This window comes from Branchiostoma lanceolatum, chromosome 11, assembly GCF_035083965.1.
Source record: "Branchiostoma lanceolatum isolate klBraLanc5 chromosome 11, klBraLanc5.hap2, whole genome shotgun sequence".
Classification (NCBI taxonomy): domain Eukaryota; kingdom Metazoa; phylum Chordata; class Leptocardii; order Amphioxiformes; family Branchiostomatidae; genus Branchiostoma; species Branchiostoma lanceolatum.
In genome coordinates, this window is record NC_089732.1 from 7,142,775 (window position 1) to 7,168,766 (window position 25,992).

Sequence of the window (25,992 nt, forward strand, 5' to 3'; positions counted from 1 at the left end):
TGGTATCCATATGTTTGCTTGTAGATATTTTTTAAGACTTTAACCCTGAACAGACCTGCTGGTGTCGTCCAGAACTCATTCACACTAACTTCCGGGTTCACGGTCCCATGATGCTCTGCTTGAGGTGGAGGTCACAACTTCCTGCAACGTCATCGAAACTAACGGGATCTTTCAGTTCCGCATATGGTTTGGAGTCTCAGATCTTCTGAACAGTTTTGAGTCTCAAACGAACCGCTTGAGAAGCCTAACACACGAGACCTAAGATCAGGTACGCGTACGTTGATATGTAACGTTAGGTGTACAACAGATCTGATGACAAACATGATGTACCACTTCTAAGGAAATACCTCTTGGCTTACCTCTAGGGGTTGATATATAACGTTATAAACCTTGAACTTAAAGTGGCTAGTAGCGAGGGGGTTATATGTCTCCTTGCTAGTAGGTATACGTAACGTGTACATTAATCACCGAAACTTGTGGTGTGAAACTGACACTCTGGTCTCTGGGACCCCCTCAATCACCTTTGCAAATCTTCCCGTTGATTCTATATAGCTGGAGAAAGCCTTGTTCATCACTCTGAGTCATTTCCCCCATCTCATGTCTTCTCCGGTATTGCGCTGCTAGCGTTACAGTAACCATATCTGTGCTGTTTGTTCGTTGAAATGTTTAGCTTTGGCGCACATCCCGATATATTCCCCGAGCTACCATTTGACGACCTTGTATACGAAACCTGTAACTTATTGTATTCCCCTCCTGTAGGGAGGGAATATACTGTTTTTGCCTGTTCTTCCCTGGTCTTCTTCTTCGTCAAAGCTACGGATGTCATATTTGAAGTGTAGGTACCTTTAGGAAAGGTGAATACATCTGGAATAGATTATGCTAACGAGGACTTCATTTGCATAATTTATACACAAACTTGTACTTCCCTTACGGTAAATGCTTACCTTTAGGAAAAGTGAATACACCTGGACATAAATTATGCTAATGAGGATCTCCTTCCCATTATTCATGCAGAAACTTCATAATTCCCTTTAACGGTACATGCTAAGGATGTCATATTTGAGGTGTAGGTAATGGGAGGGGAACATGCATTTTATTGAAAATGTTGCCTTTCTAGTTAACTTGCCATTTTTCTGTTCGCTGTGCCCTTGTAGAAATGGCTCTGAGGAAGCGGTTGACCGAAGAAGACGAGGATCAGTTGCGGGAGTGGTTGAACAAGCCTGATGCAGGTTTTGAGCTCCTGTTCAAAGCCTCCACACAGGGCTACAATTCTACCACCTTCCACCAGCTGTGTAATAACAAGGGTCCAACCGTCACGGTCGCATATAACGCGACTGGCTGGGTGTTTGGGGGGTACGCAAGTGACTCGTGGACCAGCCGAAACGCATACTTTCTATCCAAGGATTCGTTCCTCTTCCGGCTCTCTAACGCCAACAAATTCGATCCTTTGAAGTTTCCATCTAACGGTACCTCGGGGCATTGCATGTATGACCATCAGGGTTATGGCCCTACTTTCGGCGGTGGTCACGACTTCGCGGCATTTATTGGTACATACCCTGCGAATAATGGCAATTTTGTCGCCGCCGGTGGACAGGGCAACCTTGGTAACACTTACGGCACCGGGATGGGGCACAATGCCGCCAGTTTTTGTGGATCTAATCTCAACTTCCTCGACGTAGAGGTTTACTCCATTGGAAGTGAGTATGCAAATAACATGATTTTCTCTCGTTTCAGTTATTGGCAGATTACCAATTGCCTGCAATAGGTGATCACATCGATCATACCATAATTCTGATTCTAAAGGTATAACATGCTAACATGCTTAAGGGATCTCACTATAGTTGGTACGGAAGCTCATTTTTATACCTTTTTTTTTACAGAGAGAGAGGCAAAAGATGATGGAGATCCCATCGAGAAAAAGATGCTTCAGGAAGGAAAAGAGTGGAGGAAAGTCCAGTGGAGTGACGAGTACGTTCATTGGTCAATGTCTGACAATACGCAATCAATCATTTGCTGTGCTGTAAATTCTTTTCTGTATAATATTTTACTCAATTTTTGTGTTACACGTTGTTTTGTCATTTTGGCGACGTTCAGGGAGCGAGCCTAATATTATAGTATTGTGCGCAAGAATTCCAGGAATTGTACAGGCATTTATTACCTTTTCAGGTATGCGTACTTTTTGGTTATTCTAGCTCTGTTATATTGGTAGCATGCATTGAGCAAATTTCATTCTTGCATACTACGTGATCGCTTACAATGTTGACTATTGCTAATACTGCAAGGAGACATAAGTAAAAACTAGTTAGGCCTGATATAAGCATTTCTAACGTTGCATAAGAAAGCATTAAAAACACGTACTTCATTGTTATCTTTTCCTCACCCAGGGAACGAGAGCGGCTAAAGCAGCGGGTAGCTGGGTACAAGCCGCGGCCCTGTTTGTCCGTGAGCCAGGTGAACGTCCTGCTGGTCGGACAGGTGGGTTCTGGGAAGTCCAGCTTCTTCAACACCATCAACTCCATCTACAAGGGCCGCGTGTCCAGCCAGGCCATGGCGGGCAGCCAGCCGCACAGCCTCACTACCAGGGTACGTTTAGTTAAAACACCCTCCTCAACAGGCCCAACTCGCTCGGTACGTTACCTCCCGCATCGGCCCTGCTATTCCAAGCCCGTATTCTGGCTTCTGGCGACGTGACTGACAGTTGCTCATGGATGATTAACGAGCTAGCCTTATTTGGCGCAAACAGCCGTTATTTTACTCGGAACCCAAAGTAGCGATGTAAGACGTAACCAGTAACCTGATTGGTTGATAGCTTCCCAGCTACCTTTTGCACAAGATGAGCCTCTGATTGGATGAAAGCTGTTTAAACAATAACGAAATGAAATTATGAAAAGGGCTATCGACAAGAAGAAAATCATATTTTATACAAATTTGAAAAGATTTCCTTTAATTTTTAAGTTCCCCCTCATCATGTCGCAGTAAATTGTTCTCTGTACATTCAATAGGCATATCACGATGGCTTCATGAAAGTAGCATGTCAATAGAAACAATTTGGGGAATTAAAATCTGAGAATTATGATCAGTGAAATGTAAAATCTACTTTTAAATTGCATCATTAGTACCGGACCTATGAGGTACGTGGAGAACGCAATGGTGAGACCCTGTGTTTCCGTCTGTGTGACACCATGGGTCTGGAGGACGCCAATACAGGGCTGGACCTGGACGATCTGCCCTACCTGTTGGACGGCAACGTACCCGACAGGTACCAGGTGAGTACTTCCTTAACCTTCTCCCTGCTGCCTAACTCTGTAACCAATAGGGAATTGGGTACAAAACGGCTACTTCAGTGTGCTAAAAGTTAAAAACCCGTTTGTATTTCGCTACAATTCTACGATGTTAGTGTGTAACCAGTATACAAAGCGTCTCTAAACATCCAATAACGAGTATCCAAAGGGGAACTCAACAGGAAGTAGATCAATGGATTTGTTTTGCCTTTGCCCTAAAACAAATCAATTCTAAACATTTACATCTGCGTTGAAAATGTCGTCGTCCTACGTACGGTCTACCAGTTTGTGATAGTCTCCCGATACTTTGATTAGATATTGTTCATACCACAGCGTCGGTGCTTGAATTATGAAAACGTATGTTGTTTTGAACAGTTCAACGCTGCCGTCAACATCTCCCCGGCCACGCCTGGGTTTAAGAACATGGCCGGTATGAAGGACCGTACCCATTGTGTGGCTCTGGCCCTGGACATCTGTAACATCAGCGTCATGCCGCAGGGCGCCATGGACAAGATCAAAACCATCTACAACAAAGCGCTCAAGCGGGGTAAGATCTACAAGCAGATTCCTCTCCTGTGTGGCCTGTCTGAAGTGAAGATGTCCGTACAAATGTTGTTTTATAGTCTATGTTTCAATAGAGGCTTATTATAGGCTCACACCAACCTGAGCCTCACTTTGGTGCATGACCCCGAGCTGACCCCGGGAAATTCAAAATGGCCGCCGTAATTAGCAAGTTGGGTTCTCAATAGTGAATGCCTTCCAACGCCATTGTGCATTTTCATGCATTCTCTTGATGAGCGTTCCACATACGGTTAATTTTTCCAATTTTTCCTAATTTTGTGTTTCTCCACTGGATTCTATTATTACAGGTATTCCTTCCGTGGTTTTGCTGACCAAGGTTGACAAAGCGTGCGAATTTGTCGCCGATGACCTCACCTTGGTCTACCGTAGCAGGTTCATCTTAGAGAAGGTGGTTTACTGCAAAGAGGTTTTATCAAAATCCTTTGATAAAACCTCCTTGCCGAATTGGTCACTAAACTGTTACAGCAGTTTATTGTGATTCTGAAGGGGTGGCTGATTGAAACAGCTCCTTGATGATAAATGTACTAAATTTTGTCACTAAATGTACGTCCAAAGCGGTGGAAGACGAGACACATTTTATATCCAGCCTAGTTAACCATAAAGAAAGAACCGAATTGCTTAAATGAAATTATCACGAAGTACCCTAATTTTTACACATTCACGGATGAACAGAAATCCACTATCCTCTTAAGATCACAAAACCCACAAATTCTAGAAAAAGACTTTTGTCTTCCACTGCCTCCAAAAAAAAAGTCAAACCCAGCTTGTCTAGCTAGATATAGCCAAAAGTCGTATTTAGTAGTCTATTGTCACAACAAAGTCAGTCACAGTTCACTGTCACATCACTGGTTTTCCCTATATTTCTAAAATGTATTTGCAATTAGCCCACGGGCATGAACTTGCAATAAAACTTACAACTAACGTCATCTTGTTTCAACCTACTGTAGGTGCAGGAGGTGAGTGAGAAGCTGGGCCTACCGGAGTACCACATCTTCCCCGTGCAGAACTACTCCAAACAGACGTCCCTGGACAACAAGATCGACATCCTAGCCCTTTCCGCCCTGGCGCAGATTCTCGGCTTCGCAGACGACTATCTGGACGAGCACTACGAAGCCCTGGCCACAGAAAACCTCGAGAAACTCAACGTCAAGGAGTAACGTTAAGTGTTGATGCAGAAATCTACATACGAGCCTGACTTGTTAGCATGTGTCACACAATCTGTCACTGTCAGGTGGCTGATGGCCTGGTCTGAGTCGGGCGGGCCGCGATGCATATGTTAGTCAGGCAAGCTAGTCAGTCAGTATCAACCAAAAGGTTTAGTCTGCTTTGTATCATTTGGTGACTTTTCACATTTTTGGTGAATGTTAATGTATCATGTTACAGGTAATTATCCCTACGTTCTGTTCTACACCGAACTTAACTCACTTGAGGTGATTAGCTATATTTAACCATTCGAAATTTAACCAATCAGAATGACAGTATTCTAAACACCGTATATGCTCCAAGATGTAGATGTAGATGCGGATGTAGAGTCTATACCTACAGTATAGCCGTAGACATTCTTCCTTTTTCTAATCTACGTTTAAACTTTCGATTCTCCGTCACTTGACCTCAGTGACAGTTGAGTAAAATCTATACACCACATTGATCCGAATGTAGTAAGACTGAGCTTCATTTTGACAATATTTCTCGACTCTTCTCCTACTATCACCTTCTCAACTTTCCAGTACCTGCTAAAACCGCATGGTATGTCCCCTCCCTTGTCACGGGAACCCTGTGTCCTTCCCTGGCTAACCGGATCGATCAAAACGCTTTCCACACAAAATCCAAAAATCGACGACTATACCAGCCCATTTAGGTAAAGGGAGGGCTCAAATCATAGTACAAGTCACTAATGGTAAATGTTATACTCATTTACTCATGGTGTTCGGTTACAAGCATGCTGTATTGCGGATCAAATGCTTTTACAATAAGAAATAAGAAAACGAATAATGGTTCTATCAAGATCTTCATGTTGGCTGTAAAAGACGTTTTAAAGACTTTAACCCCTACAGAAACCATCAGTTGGTGTCGTTCGCAGCTCTTTACACTATAAGTATATATAACTTCCGGGTTCACGGTCCCATGATGCCACGGGACTCAACTTCCACCTTCCTGAAACGTCATCGAAACTAAACGGGACCTTCCAATTCTGCATTTTCGCATAGTTTAAACTAAAGTCTTAAGATCTTCTGTGCAGTTTCAAGTCTGAAACGACCTTTCCTGTAAAAAAAACGTACAACACGCGCGAACTAAGATCAGGTATGTAGGATCATGTAGTGCAAATCGTGAGCTACCATTGTATGTATAACAGACCTGATCACATGCTAATCACGAGCTACTTGTACTACCATTGAATAACAGATCTTATAATATGCTAAAGTCTAAAGTCCGGGCAACTTATACCTCTGCCTGTATGGATTGTAGCTTATGTACAAAGTGAATTATTTGCGACATTTTCGAATGATACTTTCCTCCTTTGGTAAAAAAAAAAAAAAAACGGTATAACTTTATTTCCGTGCTCATTATTCAACATGTCCGGTGTAGGAAAGCGCCTACTAGGCCTATAGGATGGAGTTAAAACTGAGACTAGTTATGGGACACTATTTTAGAATGGCGTCATTTTCACAGACGCCGTCGACGGGTTGGCTTTATGGCCCTTCACATTTGTGCTGTTGATGGCTGAAATTTTCAGCTTTGACGCACATCTCTGATTAGCAACCCTTTGGCGAACTTGTATACTATAATACTGTATACTGTAATACATCGTATACAAGTTCACTGAAAGGTTAACAGTGTTAAGATTAGACTTCATATTGTTCAACGGTTCGTTATTCCGGCACAGGATGGCTCTGCGGAAGCGTCTGACTGAACAGGACGAGGATCAACTGCGGGAGTGGTTGAACAAACCTGATGCAGGTTTTGAGCTTCTGTTCAAAGCCTCCACACAGGGCTACAATCCTCAAAAGTTCCACCAACGCTGTAACAATAAGGGCCCTACAGTCACAGTCGCATATAACGCGACTGGATGGGTGTTTGGGGGGTACGCGAGTGAATCGTGGACCAGCCGGGGTGGCTGGGTTCAAGCCCCGGATTCTTTCCTCTTCTGTCTTTCTAACGCCAACAAATTCGATCCTTTGAAGTTTCCATCAGACGGCTCGGGGCATTGTCTTCATGACCATCAGAGTTATGGCCCTTCTTTCGGTCGTGGTCACGACTTCTTGACCTTCAATGGCAACTTCCCAGCGAATAATGGAAATTTTGTCGGCACCAACGGGCAGGGCAACCTTGGCAACACTTACGGCGCTGGGATGGGGCACAACGTCAACAGTTTTTGTGGAGCCGATCTCGACTTCCTCGACGTAGAGGTGTACTCCATTGGAAGTGAGTATGTAAGCATGCTCTTGAGTTAAGTTAGAGTTTCTGTCAGATCGGTAATCGTCTGATTCCATAATTCTGTATAGAAAAACATCGTCAAAAGTATCAGCCATTTTCAAACAAGTTAAAGTGTCAGGGTATGTCAGCTCTCATTATCAACTGTAACTTAACTCCTTCAGATATTTGAGAAGTATTGGATTCACCTAAAGGTTTTGCGTTTGGATGTCCTCCGACGGCAGTGCATGTTGTGACGCAAGTACGTTCTTTTATGACTTGTCGTGTTTTGGGGATACCGGGTACAGGCGTCCTATTGGTTATAGAGGTGAACAAAACATAGATGTCACCATCACAGTTGACAATTGTTTCCAGTGGTACACAAGAAGCAGTGGCTCAGTCTGTTTTGATCCTTTTACAGAGATAAAGAGGCAAGGGAAGATGGAGATCCCAGTGAAGGAAAAGATGCTGCAGAAAGAAAAAGAGTGGAGGAAAGTTCAGTGGAGTGACGAGTAAGTGACAAGGAGTGAGGAGTGACAAATAACTAAAATCTAACTTCTAGATGCATATAGTCACCCTTTACCTTGTTATTAATCTTTTCTAATGAACTAGCTTACATGAGTTCTGTTGCGTGTTTCTTTTTCTGTTTTTATGATGATCGGTGGTGTGTTTATGAGTACTGATGACTATTGTTGCTGCAGAAAGAAGAGACAATCAAATTAGATGTTTAGACTAATATCGATATTTCTAAGGTGGTGTTAGAAGCATCAACTAGAGTTCCACGACCTCATGACTTCGCTGACGTATTATGAGTGCTTCTCATCAATTATAAATCATACCAGTTGATCATCTTCCCCACCCAAATAACAGAAGTTACCCAAAGTATGAGTTTAACAAAGAAGGTTATGCTAACATTTATCATCAATTATGCAAATGAGGGCCATCATGATATCCATCAAGCTCTTCTTGAGGTATTCCCTTTCAAAGTCTGAAGCAAAACCTGCTCCTTCAGTTAAAACAAGTCTGTAGGGGACCCAAACCTATACCACCTACTCTCTGTAGCTAACTACCACTACAGAGACCAAGGCAGGACCAAAGCATGTGCAGAACACGAGATATCAAAACAGAAAGTTCCGATGCAGTACCGTAACACGCCACTAGGGGGCCCTAGATCTAATCATTTCCCGTTCTCATGAAGACCTATCCACATACCAAATATCAAAACAATCCATCCAGGCCTGCTCGAGTTATGCTGGTCTTCTACACAGATACATACAAATGCTACCCAAAACAACCTTCTTGGCGAAGGTAACAACACGCACTTCACTGTTATTACTCACACAGGGAACGAGGACGGCTGAAGCAGCAGGTAGCTGCGTACAAGCCGAGGTCATGTATGTCCGTTAGCCAGGTGAACGTCCTGCTGGTCGGACAGGTGGGTTCTGGGAAATCCAGCTTCTTCAACACCATCAACTCCATCTACAAGGGCCGTGTGTCCAGCCAGGCCATGGCGGGCAGCCAGCCGCACAGCCTCACCACCAGGGTATGGTCAGTTAGAACTACCGGGAAGAGACGGACTAATGTGATGAAGATTCGATCCGAACATTAATTCAGAATCCCAGTCCATCCATCTCAAATGTGTGCAATAATACATCTTATGATATAGTGTAAACAATTACAAAAGGTGTTAAGTAGTTACAAATGTATGTACTATTATCGACAAGAAAAATATAGTAAGAATCTGAATACATGTATTTTCCTTTGTGTACATATCTTGTCACCAAGTGTTATTTCCATTAGATAGCTATAGCTCAAACGAAGGCTTCATAAAAGAAGCATGTTAATAGAAACAATTCTGGAAACTACAACCAAATGCTAACGTTACATCTATCTTTAAAAATGCATTATCAGTATCGAACCTACGAGGTGCGTGGGGAACGCAATGGTGAGACGCTGTGCTTCCGCCTGTGTGACACCATGGGCTTAGAAGAGGCCAACGCAGGGCTGGACCTGGACGATCTGCCCTACCTGCTGGACGGCAACGTACCCAACAAGTACCAGGTACATACTTTTTTCGTATTCTTAATGTTAGTTACCCTTAATGTATATCCAGCTACCATGCATTGTGCGATGTTAGGTTGTAGCCATTTGACGACTCATGGCTAAGGAGTACAGGTCATAAGTACTAGTATTTCACCGGAAGCCATCATAAAGTAGTACTTAGATCAATGGATAATCTAAGCATCCGTCTGTTGTTTTGAACAGTTTAATGCGGCCGTCAGCATCTCCCCTACCACCCCTGGGTTTAAGAACATGGCCGGTATGAAGGACCGTACCCACTGTTTGGCTCTGGCCCTGGACATCTGTAACATCAGCGTCATGCCACAGGGCGCCATGGACAAGATCAAAACCATCTACAACAAAGCACTTAAGCGGGGTAAGATCTACAAGCAGATTCCTTTCCTGTGTGGCCTGTCTAAAGTGAAGATGTCCGTACAAATGTTATTTTATAGTCTATATTGCAATAGAGGCTTATTATAGGCTCACACCAACCTGAGCCTCACTTTGGTGCATGACCCCGAGCTGACCCCGGGAACTTAAAAATGGCCGCCGTAATTGGCAAGAGGTCTATTGCAAGTTGGGTTCTCAATAGCGAATGTCTTCCAACGCCATTGTGCATTTTCATGCATTCTCTTGATTAACGTTCCAATGCGGTTAATTTTTCCTAATTTTGTGTTTCTTTACTGGGTTCTACATTACAGGTATTCCTTGTGTGGTCTTGCTGACCAAGATCGATAAAGCGTGTGAATTTGTCGCCGACGATCTCACTTTGGTCTACCGTAGCAGGTTCATCTTAGAGAAGGTGGGTTGGTCCATTATGATTCTGTAGGGATTGTTGAAGTTGCGTGGATTATATTATTCTTTATTTGACGAAGCGTCGAAGCTCTAACGCCATCTTGTTTTGACCTGCCGATGACCTCACATTGGTTTACCGTGTAGCAGGCTCATCGTGATTCTGTAGGGATGGCTGAAGTTCTGGGATTATATGAATATGATTCTTCATCTGACGAAGCGTCGAAGCCCTAACACCATCTTGTTTGGACCCTAGGTGCAGGAGGTGAGTGAGAAGCTGGGCCTACCGGAGTACCACATCTTCCCCGTGCAGAACTACTCCAAACAGACGTCCCTGGACAACAAGATCGACATCCTGGCGCTGTCCGCCCTGGCGCAGATTCTCGGCTTCGCAGATGACTATCTGGACGAGCATTACGAAGCCCTGGCCACAGAAAACCTCGAGAAACTCAACGTTAAGGAGTGACGTTAACATGGTTAAGTGTAGATGCAGAAATCTATATACGAGCCTGACTAACTACTTGTTACGTGTTACACAATCTCTCGCTGTCAGGGGGCTGATGGCCCGGTCTGAGTCGGGCGGGCCGCATATGTTAGTCAGGCAAGCTCGTCAGTCAGTATCAACAACTAGGTATTGTCTGCTTTGTATTATTTTGTGACTTTTCACATTATTAGTAAATGTTCAATGTATCATATTACAGGTAATAATCCTCTACGTTCTCCACCAAACTCAACTCACTTGGGGTGACTAACTAATCTATATTTACAATTTGCCCATTCAAAATGATGAAAAAGACTTAGTTGTTCGACAGTGTTCTAGACACCGTATAGACCCCAAGATATAGATGTAGAAGTAGATGTAGTGTCTATACTAACGTTATAGATGTATACTCTGTAGTTCATTTTTTTCATTATCTAATTCCTAACTTGTGATTCTCCGTCACTTTATCTTGTACTGTAATTTAGTAAAATCTGTACACCACTTTGATCCAAATGTAGTCAGACTGAGCTTCATTTTGACAATGTTTCTCGACTCTTCTCCTACCAGTACCATCTAAAACCGCATGGTATGTCCCCTCCCTTGTGGTCGCAGACCACAGTTTTTTGCCTATATAGGGATTTACATGGTTAAGGACCCCAAAGTGAGAAGCTTCGCCGCTTATAAATTCATATTAGGGTGCACAAGCAAGGTACGAGATACTGTTGTGTTTGACTTCAGGGAAAAATCTACAAAATATGTGAAAATGAGATTAAATTTGCCGGCTCGTTCTCTTTTAAACGCCGCTTTTATTTGACGCCCAGTGGAGGTCATCATATTGCAGCAGACGCACAGAAATTGGCGGTAACAATATTCAGGCGCGAATTCAAGCCGACCGAACAAAAATCGCAATCCAAGTCGTACGGTCTTTAAAACTGACGTATTCCTCTACAATTCACCACAGTTTTGGCCTCGATGACGTGTCCAGAAGAATAACTACGGCTTTTTCAAGTACTGTAATGCACTACTTTATACCCTAGCCTGACGAATCGCGCTCCTAGGGACCAGCCGGCCCTGTGACCGCCATCCCCCTAGGGGTGGGGGTCAGTAACCTCCGGCCGAGAGCTTGTGTAAACACAGGCTACTTTATACCCGAACAACTATTGCGGAGAAATACTGTGTTCTGCGACCTTGCAAGGGGAACCCCCGCTAGCGACACCTGCGTCCTTCCCAGCATCTTGTCAGGCTTTGCACCGCACCGAAGAATTTTCAATCAACGTTTGGCTGATAGTGCGGCATGCCAGCTGTGTCTCGTATTGAACATACTCTCACGTGATCTTGCAATCTTTCGAACCAACTTGTTCATCTACATCTATTTCTTGGATCAAGAAACATCCTCAAGGCAAAACACACCAATTTTATATACTAATATGCAGTCTCTATACAATTCTAGACTAGTAAAGTACACGCTTCGTGATATCGTCTCGTGATTATTTTTTACCTACTCTACACTGGGGCTTATCCCTACACAAATCAATAAGCTGTAAACTTGTCTATTTTCATATACAGATGTACTGATCATCCATGACTTTTCAACAAATGTCTTAACACGTCCGCCGCTCTATTTTATTAAACAATCAAGATCAACAATGTGTCTGCAAGATCGTGTGCTTGAAACCGAAATTCATGGCCACCTCTGGCTGAGAACAGTTTGTGAGACAACATATACCACCTAGTGTTTGTGACTTATGTTCCTACTGAACTCTAGTTGTGTGAGGATCCGTAGTTTTGCACGTATGCAGTTGCCTTGACGTTGCACTGTTGACCCCTCCGGCTACCCAATCCCCAACAAGTTTTGGCACTGTCTTGTTCTCTTAAAAAAGCGCCATTGTTGAACAACTTTAAGATGACAAAACATCACATAACTGTGTGTCAGTAGACCAACGTTACAGAACATTAGGATGGGCCGAAAGTGGCACTACGTAATAAGGGAATAGCAGAGTAAAAAAGTAATAACCTTCATTAACATTAAACCGCCGGGTTACATAAATCCGCCACTTTCAAAAACAATGGTTTTGAGAGATCTCTAGTGCAGCACCCCCAGGCATGTACAGTTTTGATATACAGGAGTGCATTATACTGGGGAAATTTGGTTTGGAGATATGCTTGGACAAGTCTTTTCAAGGTGGCGGAATTATGTACCCTGGTGGAATTATGTTAGTAGATGACACATTTCAAAGGCAATGCGGTATTGCTGAGACAAGGCAATGGCAGCACATACACAAGTTTCTGTAAAAGCCTCTCTGTTACTTTAATTGAGAAATATCTAACCAGTTTATTCATGTATCGTCTCATGGCCTTCCTCTTAGTTAACAACAGCAGAAATATTACCTTGAATGTGTAAAGGACGATGATTATGGATTTTGGCATTACACCTTATTGACAAATTATCTGAAATGTATTAGAATGACCCAGTCAACTATTTCCATTCCAATTCAATTACAATATTGTACGACAGAATCATGAAATGTGGAAAGGAAATTAGTGAAAAAAGACAGTGCACCAGCATGGGTTCAAACCTGGGTCAAAAACCCTAATTCTAAAACCTGATCCTCGACGCCACGAAACATCACGCTGTTGACGGAGTGCGCAGCGTTCTGCGATGTGTCATATGGCATCGACCGTTTCAAATGGCAACGACTGTTTGCGCAGACGCTCCTACGATACCTGCAGCGTTCCTACTTCGTGACTGCGGCGTGCATGTATAACATGCTGCATATATGTTCAAGGTGCTGGCTTCTCGAAATTTCCAAGAAGGTGGTACGAGAACCTTGCTATCTGATTGTGAGCGGAATGTTTTCCGGCTGTTGGAACCATAGAACCGGTGCCGCGTATCGCTTATCGTGTATTTTCGTTTGTATGTTTAGATAAAAATAGATAGAACATGGAAGTTGAAGGCTGTGAGAGACCAGGTGCACATGGAGTAAAGTAGCCTACGGTAAACTCACTGACATGCGCACAGTGTTCAACCTTGAGACGCTTAGTAAGGTAAGGGTACATCGGGCGACCTCAGACTGAGGACTGCGCATGGCGCTTTTTCGTTAAGTATTAGTGTAATGCGGCTTCGCTCCAGCTTGCGTATTTTAGCCAAGCACACCGGGTCACCCCTACTCTTCTGGACAAGTTTGTTGGTTTTGTTTTACGTGCATAGGTTTGACGCCAGAAGCTCCCTCGTACACGGGACCGACGGTCATACGTCCCCATCCGAAAGGACGGTGCGAATCTTTTCCAGTCGTGTGAGGCCGTTGAAATGCCCAATAACATAGCGATACTGTGCATGTGCGATTGTCCAATAATAAACATGCGTAAGGATATAGTTTATCATTAATATCATTGTACTTTCTATTGGCTTAATTTGTGTAGTGTAGCAATGGGCCCAACATCATACCTTAACCCCATACGTAGGACCTACGCCGGCAGCGTGAGATTCTTGGTGTAAAAAAAGTCGACATGGTGTATTGTCTAGATCCCTATAAGCATATCAGATAAATTAAAACCAGTCTAAATATTCCCTGAAACATAGATAGCCATTGTGTACTATCTGAACATTGTGTCAACAAAATATGACAAATATTTCACTTTCAATTTATATCTGTCGGGAGTACTATACACTTTATATTGCAATTGTGAAAGTCAACTTTTCATCCATTACACTGAACTACTGAAAAATGTACATGTGCAGTTTAGTCATATAAAGGTTATGCATAAAAGACTGTTTGTTTGACTGTTTGCAACTTTTGAAACAACGTCGCTTTAACGTCTATTTTTTCAAGTCTTTCGGAGGTTTTCAGTTTTGTATGCTTCATCCTGAGGGTCTCTGGTTCTACCTTCTTGGGACGCTGGCGTTTATTTTGGGGGGGAGTGCTGATTCGTGATTTTCAAAATATAGGCCAGATACTTATACCGGGGAGATCGTGTCTGTGCCTTCTATAGGCACGACCTTCCCGGCATAAGAGCCTGGTGCATAAAATCGTGAATCATCCCTACCCCCAAAAAATAAACGCCAGCGTCCCAAGAAGGCTGCGAGGGAGGCTACCTCAGCATGGTCATCACGTGTTATATCGGTATGAAGAACAGAAGTGAGAAGCTCCATGTTGATCTAAAAACAACTCTTGTTCCGGATGTTTTTAACCTTGGTTCGCTCCAAACATGAAACTTTCCCACCATTCCAGTATCAAGTAGCCCATCCGGAGAGAATGTCAATATGTTCCAAAAAATGTGAAACATTTGGATGCGATCACGGAAGGTATAGCCCCCTACGTGTGGATAATGTTGAGTGAGACTAGAGTATAGTAAACATTGAGGCTATTTGGGGAAGATGTGTGATCTATTTCATTCGTAGGACCTTCAAAAGTGTTGAAAACGCCCTCTTTTCAGACAATATTTAGACACCATCGTGTGGGCTATATAAGGTTAGTCAACGATTTGAGGAAGGCTTATCTAAGAGGAATCATCATTCAGATTGCTGTGCTTACCTCAAAACTCAGTTCCTCGAAAATTTCTCTTATTGATGAATGAGAAAATATATGCTAATGTGCTTGCCTTGTCTGTCTATATTTTACAGGGAGGTGATGATGCTGAGTTATGCTTCGGTCCCATTTCCAATCCGGGGCCCGGCCGGGCTGTTTGCGAAAACGAAAAATAAAAAAAATGCATATCAAGAAAATACAAAATATATGGTTAGGAGTATTTTTTTACATTTTGTCTTTAGTTGTCTTTTATATTATATTTTTCGTTCCCACAAGCTGCCCGGCCGGGCCCCGGATAGGAAATGGGACCGAAGAATAAGAGGGGTTCTAGATCAATACCTGTACATGTCTGGCCTAATGCTTTACTAAACTGGATCGGAACTTCTACCAAAAATAGCTACTAACCAAATTCAACGCAATGATATCTTCAAGTTTTAGTGTCTATGTCATTATATGAAGGTGTTTTCTCAACAAAAGACTCCATACTATTTCATATAGCATACTATACTGTTTTTTCTGAAACATTTACTAATGCTACCCAGCGTCCAGTAAGTATTATGATCGTCACCGTATTCAACGTGTGCAGCTTTTTAACTTTATTTTTTTCACGTTTCAAGTGCGTCAATCTCAGCGTTATCGCCGTGACCTTGATACCGGGGTGTAAGGGACATCCGAAATCAGTGGAGGTCACTACCCCCAGTAGAGACCCGAGTCAAACCACCACGCAAAATGCCGGTGCACGCTGTTGCCCCGCACAGGTGCAATACATACACGGCATATTTACCCCCCTCCCCCTTCCGCTCGTAATGGCCTTGTGAGGTTTGGTAAATGCATGTAACATCTGCTAACATAATACCACCAGGGTACATAATTCCGCCACCCTGCAAAGATACGTCTAAACAGATCTCCAACCTAACGCCCCCCTGTATCATAATGCACTCCTGTATATCTAAACTGTGCATACAGAAGAGTGCTGCACTAGAACCCATCGTTTTTCAAAGTGGCAGATTTATGTAACCTGGCGGATTAATGTTTTAATGGAGGTTACATGTACATGTAGTTAGAAATGGGGGAGTGAGTTATTAGCAGCCGACCACAATGTACATTCATGATATTCTTGGTACACATGTATTAGCCAGCTTCTGTCGCGCCGCGTGCCTGCGAAGCTGGTGTGACAAATGAACACTTTTCAACTTGACACATCAATGTTTTTTGTTCGTAATGTTATGATTAAGAAAGACATGAAAACGGATACATTATTTTGTTATGAATGACAATCCAAATGATGGAAAATGGGAATATCGGTTTACTGTGTTTCTACTCTCCAGAATGACAGGATATATATACATATTTTATAACATCATGTTTTATTTTTCCTTCGTTTTTACATACCCTGGGTGCCACCCTAGTTAGTTTACCGGGGCTCCAATTATAGTCCCGGCAAACTAAATAGGAACCACACAGACTAGTTTCCGCGTGCATGCGGATAAAAGAAATCTACTATAGAAACAGGCACAATTTTTAAAAGTTTTTGAAACATCGGTCAATCCGAGGTAGTGGTTTAACAATCCTAACAATTGGTTATTTGCAGAAACTTTTTTTTGTGAATTATAGAGGGATGTCGACAGAATGTTAAAGTTACACACAGATAGAGAGTAGTAGTGCTCTTATGGGTTTTTTTAAAACTTCGACTGCTACAACGAAATGCACTTGTCAATTTGCTTCCTAAACCCCTGCCCTAAAATGTTTCGTCATCTAGCTATATATCTAATCAAGTCTATCGCTAAGGAATGTCACCTAAGGTAATTTATAGCAAAGATAAGACCGACAATTTCACGTTCTAGGCACCTGGAGTAGGCATGCCTTCAACTATCGCTCCGTCAAGGTTAAGCTGATAGATTCTCGCAAAAGGTACATCAAGTTTGCATTTTTCTTTCTTTTTTATCTTGTTTTTCTTTTGAACAAAGCTAATCAGCTCACTATTGTTTTAGTTCGTGTTGGATCTTTTGCAAGTGCCGCTGTTAAGCGCTTGGCATCAGCTTGTTCATGGCGTCCAAAGCGCGCGTGGGTTAGCTCAACGTAGAGTGGCACACAAAACAAGAGTGACCTTGTACAATGGTGAATGGATGGTGACACCGCGCGCGTAGCATGGGGGGTGAGAATGGATGAAATAGGAACCACACAGACTAGTTTCCGCGTGCATGCGGATAAAAGAAATCTACTATAGAAACAGGCACAATTTTTAAAAGTTTTTGAAACATCGGTCAATCCGAGGTAGTGGTTTAACAATCCTAACAATTGGTTATTTGCAGAAACTTTTTTTTGTGAATTATAGAGGGATGTCGACAGAATGTTAAAGTTACACACAGATAGAGAGTAGTAGTGCTCTTATGGGTTTTTTTAAAACTTCGACTGCTACAACGAAATGCACTTGTCAATTTGCTTCCTAAACCCCTGCCCTAAAATGTTTCGTCATCTAGCTATATATCTAATCAAGTCTATCGCTAAGGAATGTCACCTAAGGTAATTTATAGCAAAGATAAGACCGACAATTTCACGTTCTAGGCACCTGGAGTAGGCATGCCTTCAACTATCGCTCCGTCAAGGTTAAGCTGATAGATTCTCGCAAAAGGTACATCAAGTTTGCATTTTTCTTTCTTTTTTATCTTGTTTTTCTTTTGAACAAAGCTAATCAGCGCACTATTGTTTTAGTTCGTGTTGGATCTTTTGCAAGTGCCGCTGTTAAGCGCTTGGCATCAGCTTGTTCATGGCGTCCAAAGCGCGCGTGGGTTAGCTCAACGTAGAGTGGCACACAAAACAAGAGTGACCTTGTACAATGGTGAATGGATGGTGACACCGCGCGCGTAGCATGGGGGGTGAGAATGGATGAATATATAACTCGGCTTGTGGTCACAGGCTGCAGTCACACCTCCGAGAACAGTGTTAGAAGCACACAACTGTCTTGTCCGCTGAAGGTGAACCCGTGCCACGACCGTCCGTTCGCGCCGCAAAGTTCTCACCTGACTGTAACATCATGTATCGGTTCACCAGAAGCATGTTGCTCGCCGCCTTCCCGCTTTTCTCCCTCCTCGCCGTCTGCACGTCCCGGGCGGCACCTGCGGCGTCTGCCGCCGGCGAGGGGAGGCAAGTCTTCGAGCGAATCTTGAACCTGGGGTCCAGCGAGCAGCCAGCGAGGGAGAGAAGGAGCGCCACTCCGCCCAGGTACCTGTTGTACGTGTACAAGAACTTCGAGAAGAGGCTCGAGGAGGACTCGGACCTGCAGGCGGGACAGAGCGCCCCGCATCCCGACCAGCCCGGCATGGAAGGCGCCCAGACCATCTTCAGAATAAGGACCTTCAGCCCCGAGCCCGGTAAGAAGTCTCCTTATCCAGGAAACTTGTTTGATCTCAGTATTGATCGCATGGCATAGTCTTATATAGTACGGACTGTCTTGTTTTGTTTTGACGAGGTTTTTGACCTAGAGTCTTCCGAACGGCGTTTCCGTCAGAACCGCGCACGTTTTGAGCCGCTGTTTTAGTTTGCTATGTCTGAAATTTGTTCCAAATTGCTTTCAACTTGTGTGCAGTCTAGTTGGAGGCTATGACAAGACCCCGATGACAAAAGGCGTGGCGTGTGCAGCGCAAGGCTTGTAAACCACCTAGGTTTTTATCATTATAGACCACTAGGAATGAATTATAAGACGTTTGTTTCCTTGGCATTCTTGTGAAAAATCTGATAAACATTACGATAAACTTTCTGATTATAATAACCGCTGAAGGTTTGAACGTTTGTGCTGTGAACTTGAGCGACCGAGCAAGGAATAAGTGAATACCGTGCCATTTCAACCGCCATCAAAAACCGGGAGTCTGTTTGGAAATGCAGTAGCCATGCACATTTGTGTTCTAATACCTACAACCATTGCAACATTGCTCATCTATGAAAGTAAGAACTAGTTTTATAACAAAGATTCACTCATAAGGGTATGTAGGGTGCTGTAATCTAATCTATTAGCGATTTTTAAATAGCGTCGAAAGCAAGGGATATGGGACTGCAACGCGCCTTATATGAGTTGAACGCATTTTGTGAACTGAAATTGAAACTCTAGGTAAAGACAATAACGACAACTAAAAACTCATGATTTGAGTTTTGACGATAACCACCTGTTACAGGGCGATGTGCTGTTTTCTGAATGTGTTAGCTAGACGGTCGGGGATCAAGGATGAGACAGGGATCCGCTCAATCATGGTTGTCAAAGCTCAAGTACATCTCGTCCCCCATGGACCATAGCGGCTAGTCACGGCTGCTGATAACGACATATATGTCATTGTCTCAGCGTGGGGGGAAATAGTTGACACGCGGAGAACACCTGCCTGTGATACAAGTCAACCTTCGTTTAGAAAAAGAAACTTCCCGTTTCAGATACCCCCGTCCCTTCTTACAAAATGGCCCCTTGACAATACCAAGTCGATTTCAATTTTCGTTCTGTTGTGTTGTGATTGGTCGAATATTGAGCCCACGAGAAGACACAGAAACACATTGGAAATCGTTTTTCTAACCCCTTCCGGAGTGTTTGTAAGCACTGTACTACGTGATGCTAATCAAGATTTATCAACTCTTGTTTCACAGGAACTTCGAAAGTTCACAGCGGGTTTCTCAACTTCCGGTTGGCTGATCTGGACCGGAAGGAGATGCCGACCTACGTTGAACTTGTGCTGACCCGGCGCAGCCGCAGTTCACCCGATTACCCACTTCGTGTCGCTGTCCATGAGATAGACAAGGACGGAAAGGTCAGGGAAGAGGTAACGAAAGTTTATGAACTGTTGTTGGCTGTTTAGAGAAGTACACAGCATCCCTACAGCTCTTTTTCTTATATACATTTGTCTTATTTCGTGGTGAAAATCCACCCAACCTTCGGTTGTCCAATATAAAACTGCAGGCTATCATATCTACATGAGATTATAACTTGTTTTTCGTTTTACTTCCGTCTTCCTTTAATTTTCACTATAACTTCATTACATCCTTCGCTTCAAAAGTCAAACTTGAAAATTGATATAAGATATTATCTACCTTTCTTCCTCACCCTCTTGTGCTATTTTTCCAGGCCCTTGAGTGGAAGACTCTCCGAGCGTCCAAGCTGAAGAAACGCGGCTATGACGTATTTCGAGTAGCCAAATCGGTCAAGACCTGGATGACAAGAAGGCACGCCCAGGACGTCAGTGACATTGGCTTCCAAATCAGAGTCACGGTGAGTTGGTGGACATGTCCTTAATAAAATCGTTTTGTTTTCAATTCTTAGAATAGTAGAATTTGTGTTACACCTCATGAATGAGTCACCGATTACATACGTTTCAATTTTGTATAATAAAGTTAAAATCAGTCATTTTTCTAGTCGATCTTTAACTAAGTTGTTCTCTGTTCTTCTGTATTATATCCTGCTAAACGTACCTCTGTGTTTTCTACTCCAAAAAATACGTATGATAACGTTATGGATCATTTATATAGAATAATTTTTATGTACTTAGAATTTTGTTATGCTGTCCATGTCCAATTCCTTTGTAACGCCTCGTCTTTTTCAGCAGGACAAGTCCTTTGTAATAGCCATAGGCTAGTTGGGCAGTCATGGCTTTGCCTGTTGAACATCCAAACCAATAGATAAATAATGTTGTTTAAAACAAGTTTCAACAGTAATTACCAACACACAAAAATTGGACTGTACAACACCAGTCATTGTCAATAAATGGCCTCGAGGAAATGAATGAAAAATGTTTTTATTGCAGTTAAAACTTGTTTCAGAATGACTTCAACCAACACAGATGAACTTTTAAGCTAATGTTGTTGTTGTTTATTGTTCAGACGAGGAGTGGTAGTGACCTGGGTCCCCGCGTCCTCCGGGACCTGTACCAGCTGTCCCACGGGAGCCGCGGCCCGGCGCTGATGCTGTACTACGGACTGGACCGGCCCGAGCTGCTGCATCGCCGCAAGTCTAAAGCCAAAGACCGGAAACAGAGGGACTCACAAAAGGGCAGACCGGAAGCGCAGACGTCAGAGGTTCACCTTGAAGATACATCTACAGGTAAGATAATAATAGATAGGAAGCCCAAGCAATATAAGGGCCTGAAAATCGGATTTTGAAAGTCAATTTATTTAGTCATTTCTATACATCGTTAGTTGAAACAACATTATCACAATGTATAGCAACGTAAAAAATTGTCCTCAAGAAAGCTTGATATAGACAAGTGGATGTGTAGGTATGTAATGTTGTCCTGCCTAGAGCGTCTGTCAGCAGCACCAAGGCCAGGCTTATCTAGTCTTTATGAGATAAAAGAACAGACAAGGACACGACTGGTCGTATTTCTACATCAAGTTTACAGTTGGCAAAAGTACTGTAGAAAAACAAAAACAGAGTTGTTAGCATCACCCAGTTTGAAGACGATAAGTCTATACCCAGGCGTTCTGAAAGAATCTAGACTGACTTTTACAGGAATCTAGATAACAGAATCTACGCCCAAGTCTATATGTCCGGATTTCCTCGAAACACAAACTCTGTTTCCGTGACTTACGATTACAACTCTGTGTCTCTGTTTAGAATGTAAATACTAGCTATCTAGATCATTCGCTCTATAGCCATAGCACACGAAACATGGTTTTCCATGAAAAAAAAACTAGAATCCATCAATCTTCCGACAAACGACTTAAACATGTTCATGAAGACGTCAACAGAATCAACAGGTGTGTGTTGTCGGCTGTGTTCCAAGCTTCGGACCCTCACCGGAAGGCCGGGCGGCCATGACCGTCCCCTTTCCCGGAGGGCTTGGTCTAGGTGGTCTTCTGTAGTCTGTTTACATCAGGCGATAATAATTCTTGTCAATAATACACTGAATCGCCGGTTCTCTTTATACGGTCAGCATTTCTCTTGGCGACTCACTGATAAGATATACAATAAGCGGCCGGTTGTTGTCTTGTCTGTGAAAGATAGTGTCGTGTCTGCGTCCGTTGATATAACGGTTTACATTTCATATATTGCTTCTGTGTTTCCTAAAATGGACACCCGAGGACAAGGGACTTCCTTTTCTGCGATGTTGACAGGGAGGGAAACAATGAAAGTTTGTAGGAATGTCTAGTTCTATGGTTTGGTAGATTTTCTACATGTGGATTGAAAAAAAAGGTCGGGGAACAGCTCTTTGTCTAGGCCTATCAGCTTGTCACATTTCCAAACCTAATTGCGTATATAGAACATTTCAAGTACGATGCTTAATTGTTTGTTTGTTTGTTTATTAGGAATCTCCATTAGTTACATTGAACTATTCTTCCTGGAGTCCTCTACACACAATCGAATAAAATACATAACAACAAATTATACAGATAATGTTGATCAGACAACTAACATAAATCAATCATTAACGTTCTTAACCTTATCATATTTTACAATACATTAAATATTAAGTTTGAATTGTGGAACGTTTTATATACATGGCTTAGTCGTTCCCGGATTCATCCTGGAATGGCCACCATGGATGCAGCTTCTGTTGGTTTATTAATATTCTTTAAAAATTCGTGGTTATAATTATCTAACTTACCATCGTTTTCATTCTACATCAATACCACCAAAAGATGGTCGAAGAAGATAACGTTCACGTCATGGCCACGTCACTCCAGTGTTTAACCAGTTCTTCTTTTTCGCTTCTTGCAAACAGGCGCCAACGATACCGTCCTCCATACCGTACAGACTAGCGAAGACGCCTCCCAGCGGACCAGGCGAGAAGCGCAGGCAAGAGGAGACTGTCGACTGCGAGAATGGTAAATCCAACTGTAATTTTCTCTGACCTGTGAATTAGATCTCATATGACTTAGCATATGGCTATCAACGTACAAACGAATATGATCTGTATGGTCTGATGATATGAGTTGAGTTCTCTATAATGTTTGAGTTGTTTTCATGATGAAGACATTTCTTTCGAATTCCTTCCAGGCAGGTGAATTTTGCGGACCTGCAATGGAACGGTTGGATCGTCCACCCTACCGGATACAAGGCGAACTACTGCGCAGGTACATGCCCCACCCCGCTCATCGCCAAGCACCTCAACGCCAGTAACCACGCCTTCCTCAGGAACCTCATCCGACAGGTAAAATAATTCTACTCTGCCAGTCGTCTAGAGACGTTTGCAAAGCGTTGCAACGTAACCGTCCATAACAAAGGCATGATTTTGTTGTGACTGTGTGTGAGTCTGTGTTTGTGTTTCAACATATGTTTTTGCTAGTATAGCTCAAGAAGGTATGGATAGATTCACATGATATTTGGTACGTGGGTATGGTCTGGGAAAAACAAAGGCCTCAAGGGCGATTTCGGGCCTCCTGGTGGCTTCCCCTGATATTGCAGCGGAACATCTTGTAGCTTTTCAAAAATACACTTCCACACAATACATGTCACACAAAAATATTTCACGTAGGTTTGAGATGTCGAAATCTTGTTAGCGTTATCTCTTGGAGGACCGGGAGGACTGGATGAGGAGGGTGATGTTCATCCGTGATACTCTCATGACAAGATGATGATGAAGAGACACTGGTGATTCATGATATTCTTGTATGGGGACATACTTACAGTGCGCTTATAGATTTTCTGTTGTGTTTTTTTCCAGGCCAAACCTTCAAAGCACCATTCCGTGCCCAAGCCGTGCTGTGCCCCGACCAAGCTGTCCCCCATCTCCGTGCTGTACCGGGAGAAGACAGGCGCGTACGTCGTACAGAAGATGAACAGCATGCGCGCAGAGGCCTGTGGGTGTGTGTGAACACCCCTTGACCACCCCTGACGAACAAATGGCACTTCCCAGCAACCATCAGCGTGTGCAACCCAAGCAATATTAGGGCCCGAAAATCAGATTTTGAAAGTCAATTTATCTAGTAATTTCTATACATGATTAGTTCAAGCAACACTATCACAATGTATAGCGACGTCCAACATGCAAAAATATGACGCCGGTGTGATGTGAGAACTCACTGAAAATCGTCGCAGGGGTTTTTGTAGGCTCGCGAAACTAAGGGAATCATTGTACGCCACGTTTTTGCGCGGTTTTGAAATGCTCAAAGTATGACGTCATTACGTAAATGTGCTAGATAGTGTTAGTAACTGTCACTACCATAAATATTTGAGAATCTTTTTTTTTATTTCCATATTTTAGGCCCTGATATTGCTTTGGTTGCCTTTAAATGAGGAATTGAGCCCAAATGAAAATGGATATCTGTGGAATGAATTTAGTCCTATTTGCTTGTAAAGCAAGGGCTGTCATCGTAATTGTTCATGTTGAACACTCACTGTATCTGGATTGAGTGAAATGATGAAAAAGGCAGGATAAATTTTCTTTCAAGAAGTTTTCTTATTAATATATATCACCATTGTGTACAGTAGGGGATGGTGTTGCATGAAATGCAAATTTTAGTGAAGTTGTACGGCAGGGTTATTTCAAACTCCAGCTGTCTCCAATGAAGTTGGCGCAATTAAAGCACTTTTCTCAGGATGGCACCATCATGTTAGTAACTTCTCAGGAGACTTACAAGACGCTGTGCTAGCTGGAAACAGACTTTAGACGATTACTTTGAGTTGTGCAAATGTTATTATTCTAAGATATTACTTAATTAGCATTCATTCACGAAAGAACTCGACCGACTGAGTTTTTTTCGTCGTAGTATTGACACTTGAAATGTGCTCATGCTTTCAGAAACAATATATTGTGCTTTCAAATTTGCGCTGTGTCCTACTCTCCAAGCAGAGGAGTGGGCCCGACTGGTGTTTGATGTGTTTCTAGGCGTTTTTGTCGGGCTTTCTATTTTGTCATGTCTTTTTTTGTCTCACCAACCCAAACATGACAAAGTAGAAAGGCTGACAAAAACGCCTAAAATACGTCAAAAACCAGCCGGACTCTGCTTGGAGAGTACGATGTCCGAGAAATGGTACACGCCAAATACAGCATATATGCTACACTGATGACAATGAAACTATTTTCTACCTCTCACGTGCATAGGATGTATCACAAAGAGACAAAGTCATGCAGGTGTATAGAAATATTACTGGTCACACTAATTCAATGTATTGGTTCTACGAAATATATTAGACAACCTGTCTACAATGTCACCAAATAAATATTTGCTTTGTTTTTCAAGTTGATTTGGATTCGTCTAGTTCATTTCTTTAGATGTTAGGCAATGTTGATTCGATTATATGGATGACATCCTCTAGCCCTGTGAACCCCAAAACTGATGGGAGCGTGTGAAAAAAAGTTTGAAAATCATTATGAAATCTAAGTGGTCTGGAAGGTTGAACAAATGACTAAACACACCGAACAATACATTCTTCATTTTTGCTTATTTTGCAGCTGCTAAGCCGTTCGAGTTACAGTTTAATCGAAAACGTTTTTTGAACATTTTAAAGGACGAAATTTGATGTGCGCACGGATGTCATCCATACAATCAAATCAACATGGCCTGATTTGGTAGCGGGAGTATGCTATTTTGATGCTACCTCTGATTTTGAAAAAAAAAAAGGGGATGTCATTCACCATTTGGGATATCAATCAAGCCCAACATGGTAATATTTTGGTACCAACAGTTGAAGAAGGTCTAAAGCTATTACAGTTTTATCAATTTTAACGAATTAATGTTAAAGGTTCAAAATACATCTGATAATGAAAGTTATCACTTAAAAAAGAGTGGCTTATATCAGTTCATCACGATTAGCTTATTGTGTTGTATTGAGTTGAAATTATAAAATTGAAGCCAAACTTTGAAAAGATATATTTTCATCAGCTATGTATACGTTAGCACAAGATCTCATCTGAATCACAAATTTGGCTATCAAAATATCTAA

The 25,992-nt window shown here is 42.6% G+C and overlaps 3 protein-coding genes across 4 annotated transcripts; all 3 read left to right on the forward strand.

The window, feature by feature from the left end:
- The first annotated feature begins 137 nt into the window (after nucleotides 1-137).
- On the forward strand, nucleotides 138-5,482 carry LOC136444196 (interferon-induced protein 44-like). Its single transcript, XM_066441682.1, has 8 exons — nucleotides 138-268; nucleotides 1,155-1,697; nucleotides 1,881-1,968; nucleotides 2,385-2,583; nucleotides 3,117-3,266; nucleotides 3,657-3,828; nucleotides 4,151-4,251; nucleotides 4,811-5,482. Exons 2-8 carry the CDS (start codon nucleotides 1,157-1,159, stop codon nucleotides 5,018-5,020), a joined length of 1,461 nt encoding a protein of 486 aa, XP_066297779.1. The 5' UTR covers nucleotides 138-268; nucleotides 1,155-1,156; the 3' UTR covers nucleotides 5,021-5,482.
- A 1,266-nt stretch (nucleotides 5,483-6,748) lies between these two features.
- Nucleotides 6,749-11,115, forward strand: LOC136445164 (interferon-induced protein 44-like). Its single transcript, XM_066443033.1, has 7 exons — nucleotides 6,749-7,286; nucleotides 7,696-7,786; nucleotides 8,619-8,817; nucleotides 9,186-9,335; nucleotides 9,540-9,711; nucleotides 10,037-10,137; nucleotides 10,384-11,115. The coding sequence occupies exons 1-7, from the start codon at nucleotides 6,749-6,751 to the stop codon at nucleotides 10,591-10,593; spliced, it is 1,461 nt and encodes a 486-aa protein (XP_066299130.1). The 3' UTR covers nucleotides 10,594-11,115.
- A 6,766-nt stretch (nucleotides 11,116-17,881) lies between these two features.
- LOC136444197 (bone morphogenetic protein 8A-like) lies at nucleotides 17,882-25,293 on the forward strand. Of its 2 annotated transcripts, none has more exons than XM_066441685.1 (7): nucleotides 17,882-18,505; nucleotides 19,761-19,921; nucleotides 20,236-20,379; nucleotides 20,988-21,207; nucleotides 22,829-22,931; nucleotides 23,104-23,257; nucleotides 23,771-25,293. In XM_066441685.1, the coding sequence occupies exons 1-7, from the start codon at nucleotides 18,169-18,171 to the stop codon at nucleotides 23,918-23,920; spliced, it is 1,269 nt and encodes a 422-aa protein (XP_066297782.1). In that variant the 5' UTR covers nucleotides 17,882-18,168; the 3' UTR covers nucleotides 23,921-25,293. The 2 variants fall into 2 exon arrangements, with proteins under 2 accessions (XP_066297782.1, XP_066297780.1); XM_066441683.1 differs by having other exon boundaries at nucleotides 17,888-18,505; nucleotides 19,761-19,933.
- The last annotated feature ends 699 nt before the right edge of the window (nucleotides 25,294-25,992 follow it).

What these genes read in the sequence shown, in the direction of transcription:
- LOC136444196 (XM_066441682.1), top strand. Translation starts at nt 1,157, where the DNA reads ATGGCTCTGAGGAAGCGGTTGACCGAAGAAGACGAGGATCAGTTGCGG. An exon ending in AGAGGTTTACTCCATTGGAA is followed by an intron (nt 1,698 to 1,880) that starts GTGAGTATGCAA and finishes TTTTTTTTACAG; the next exon opens with AGAGAGAGGCAAAAGATGAT. An exon ending in CGCACAGCCTCACTACCAGG is followed by an intron (nt 2,584 to 3,116) that starts GTACGTTTAGTT and finishes TTGCATCATTAG; the next exon opens with TACCGGACCTATGAGGTACG.
- LOC136445164 (XM_066443033.1), top strand. Translation starts at nt 6,749, where the DNA reads ATGGCTCTGCGGAAGCGTCTGACTGAACAGGACGAGGATCAACTGCGG. An exon ending in AGAGGTGTACTCCATTGGAA is followed by an intron (nt 7,287 to 7,695) that starts GTGAGTATGTAA and finishes ATCCTTTTACAG; the next exon opens with AGATAAAGAGGCAAGGGAAG. An exon ending in AAAGTTCAGTGGAGTGACGA is followed by an intron (nt 7,787 to 8,618) that starts GTAAGTGACAAG and finishes TTACTCACACAG; the next exon opens with GGAACGAGGACGGCTGAAGC.
- LOC136444197 (XM_066441683.1), top strand. Translation starts at nt 18,169, where the DNA reads ATGTATCGGTTCACCAGAAGCATGTTGCTCGCCGCCTTCCCGCTTTTC. An exon ending in GCTTCCAAATCAGAGTCACG is followed by an intron (nt 20,380 to 20,987) that starts GTGAGTTGGTGG and finishes TTTATTGTTCAG; the next exon opens with ACGAGGAGTGGTAGTGACCT. An exon ending in CCTTGAAGATACATCTACAG is followed by an intron (nt 21,208 to 22,828) that starts GTAAGATAATAA and finishes TCTTGCAAACAG; the next exon opens with GCGCCAACGATACCGTCCTC.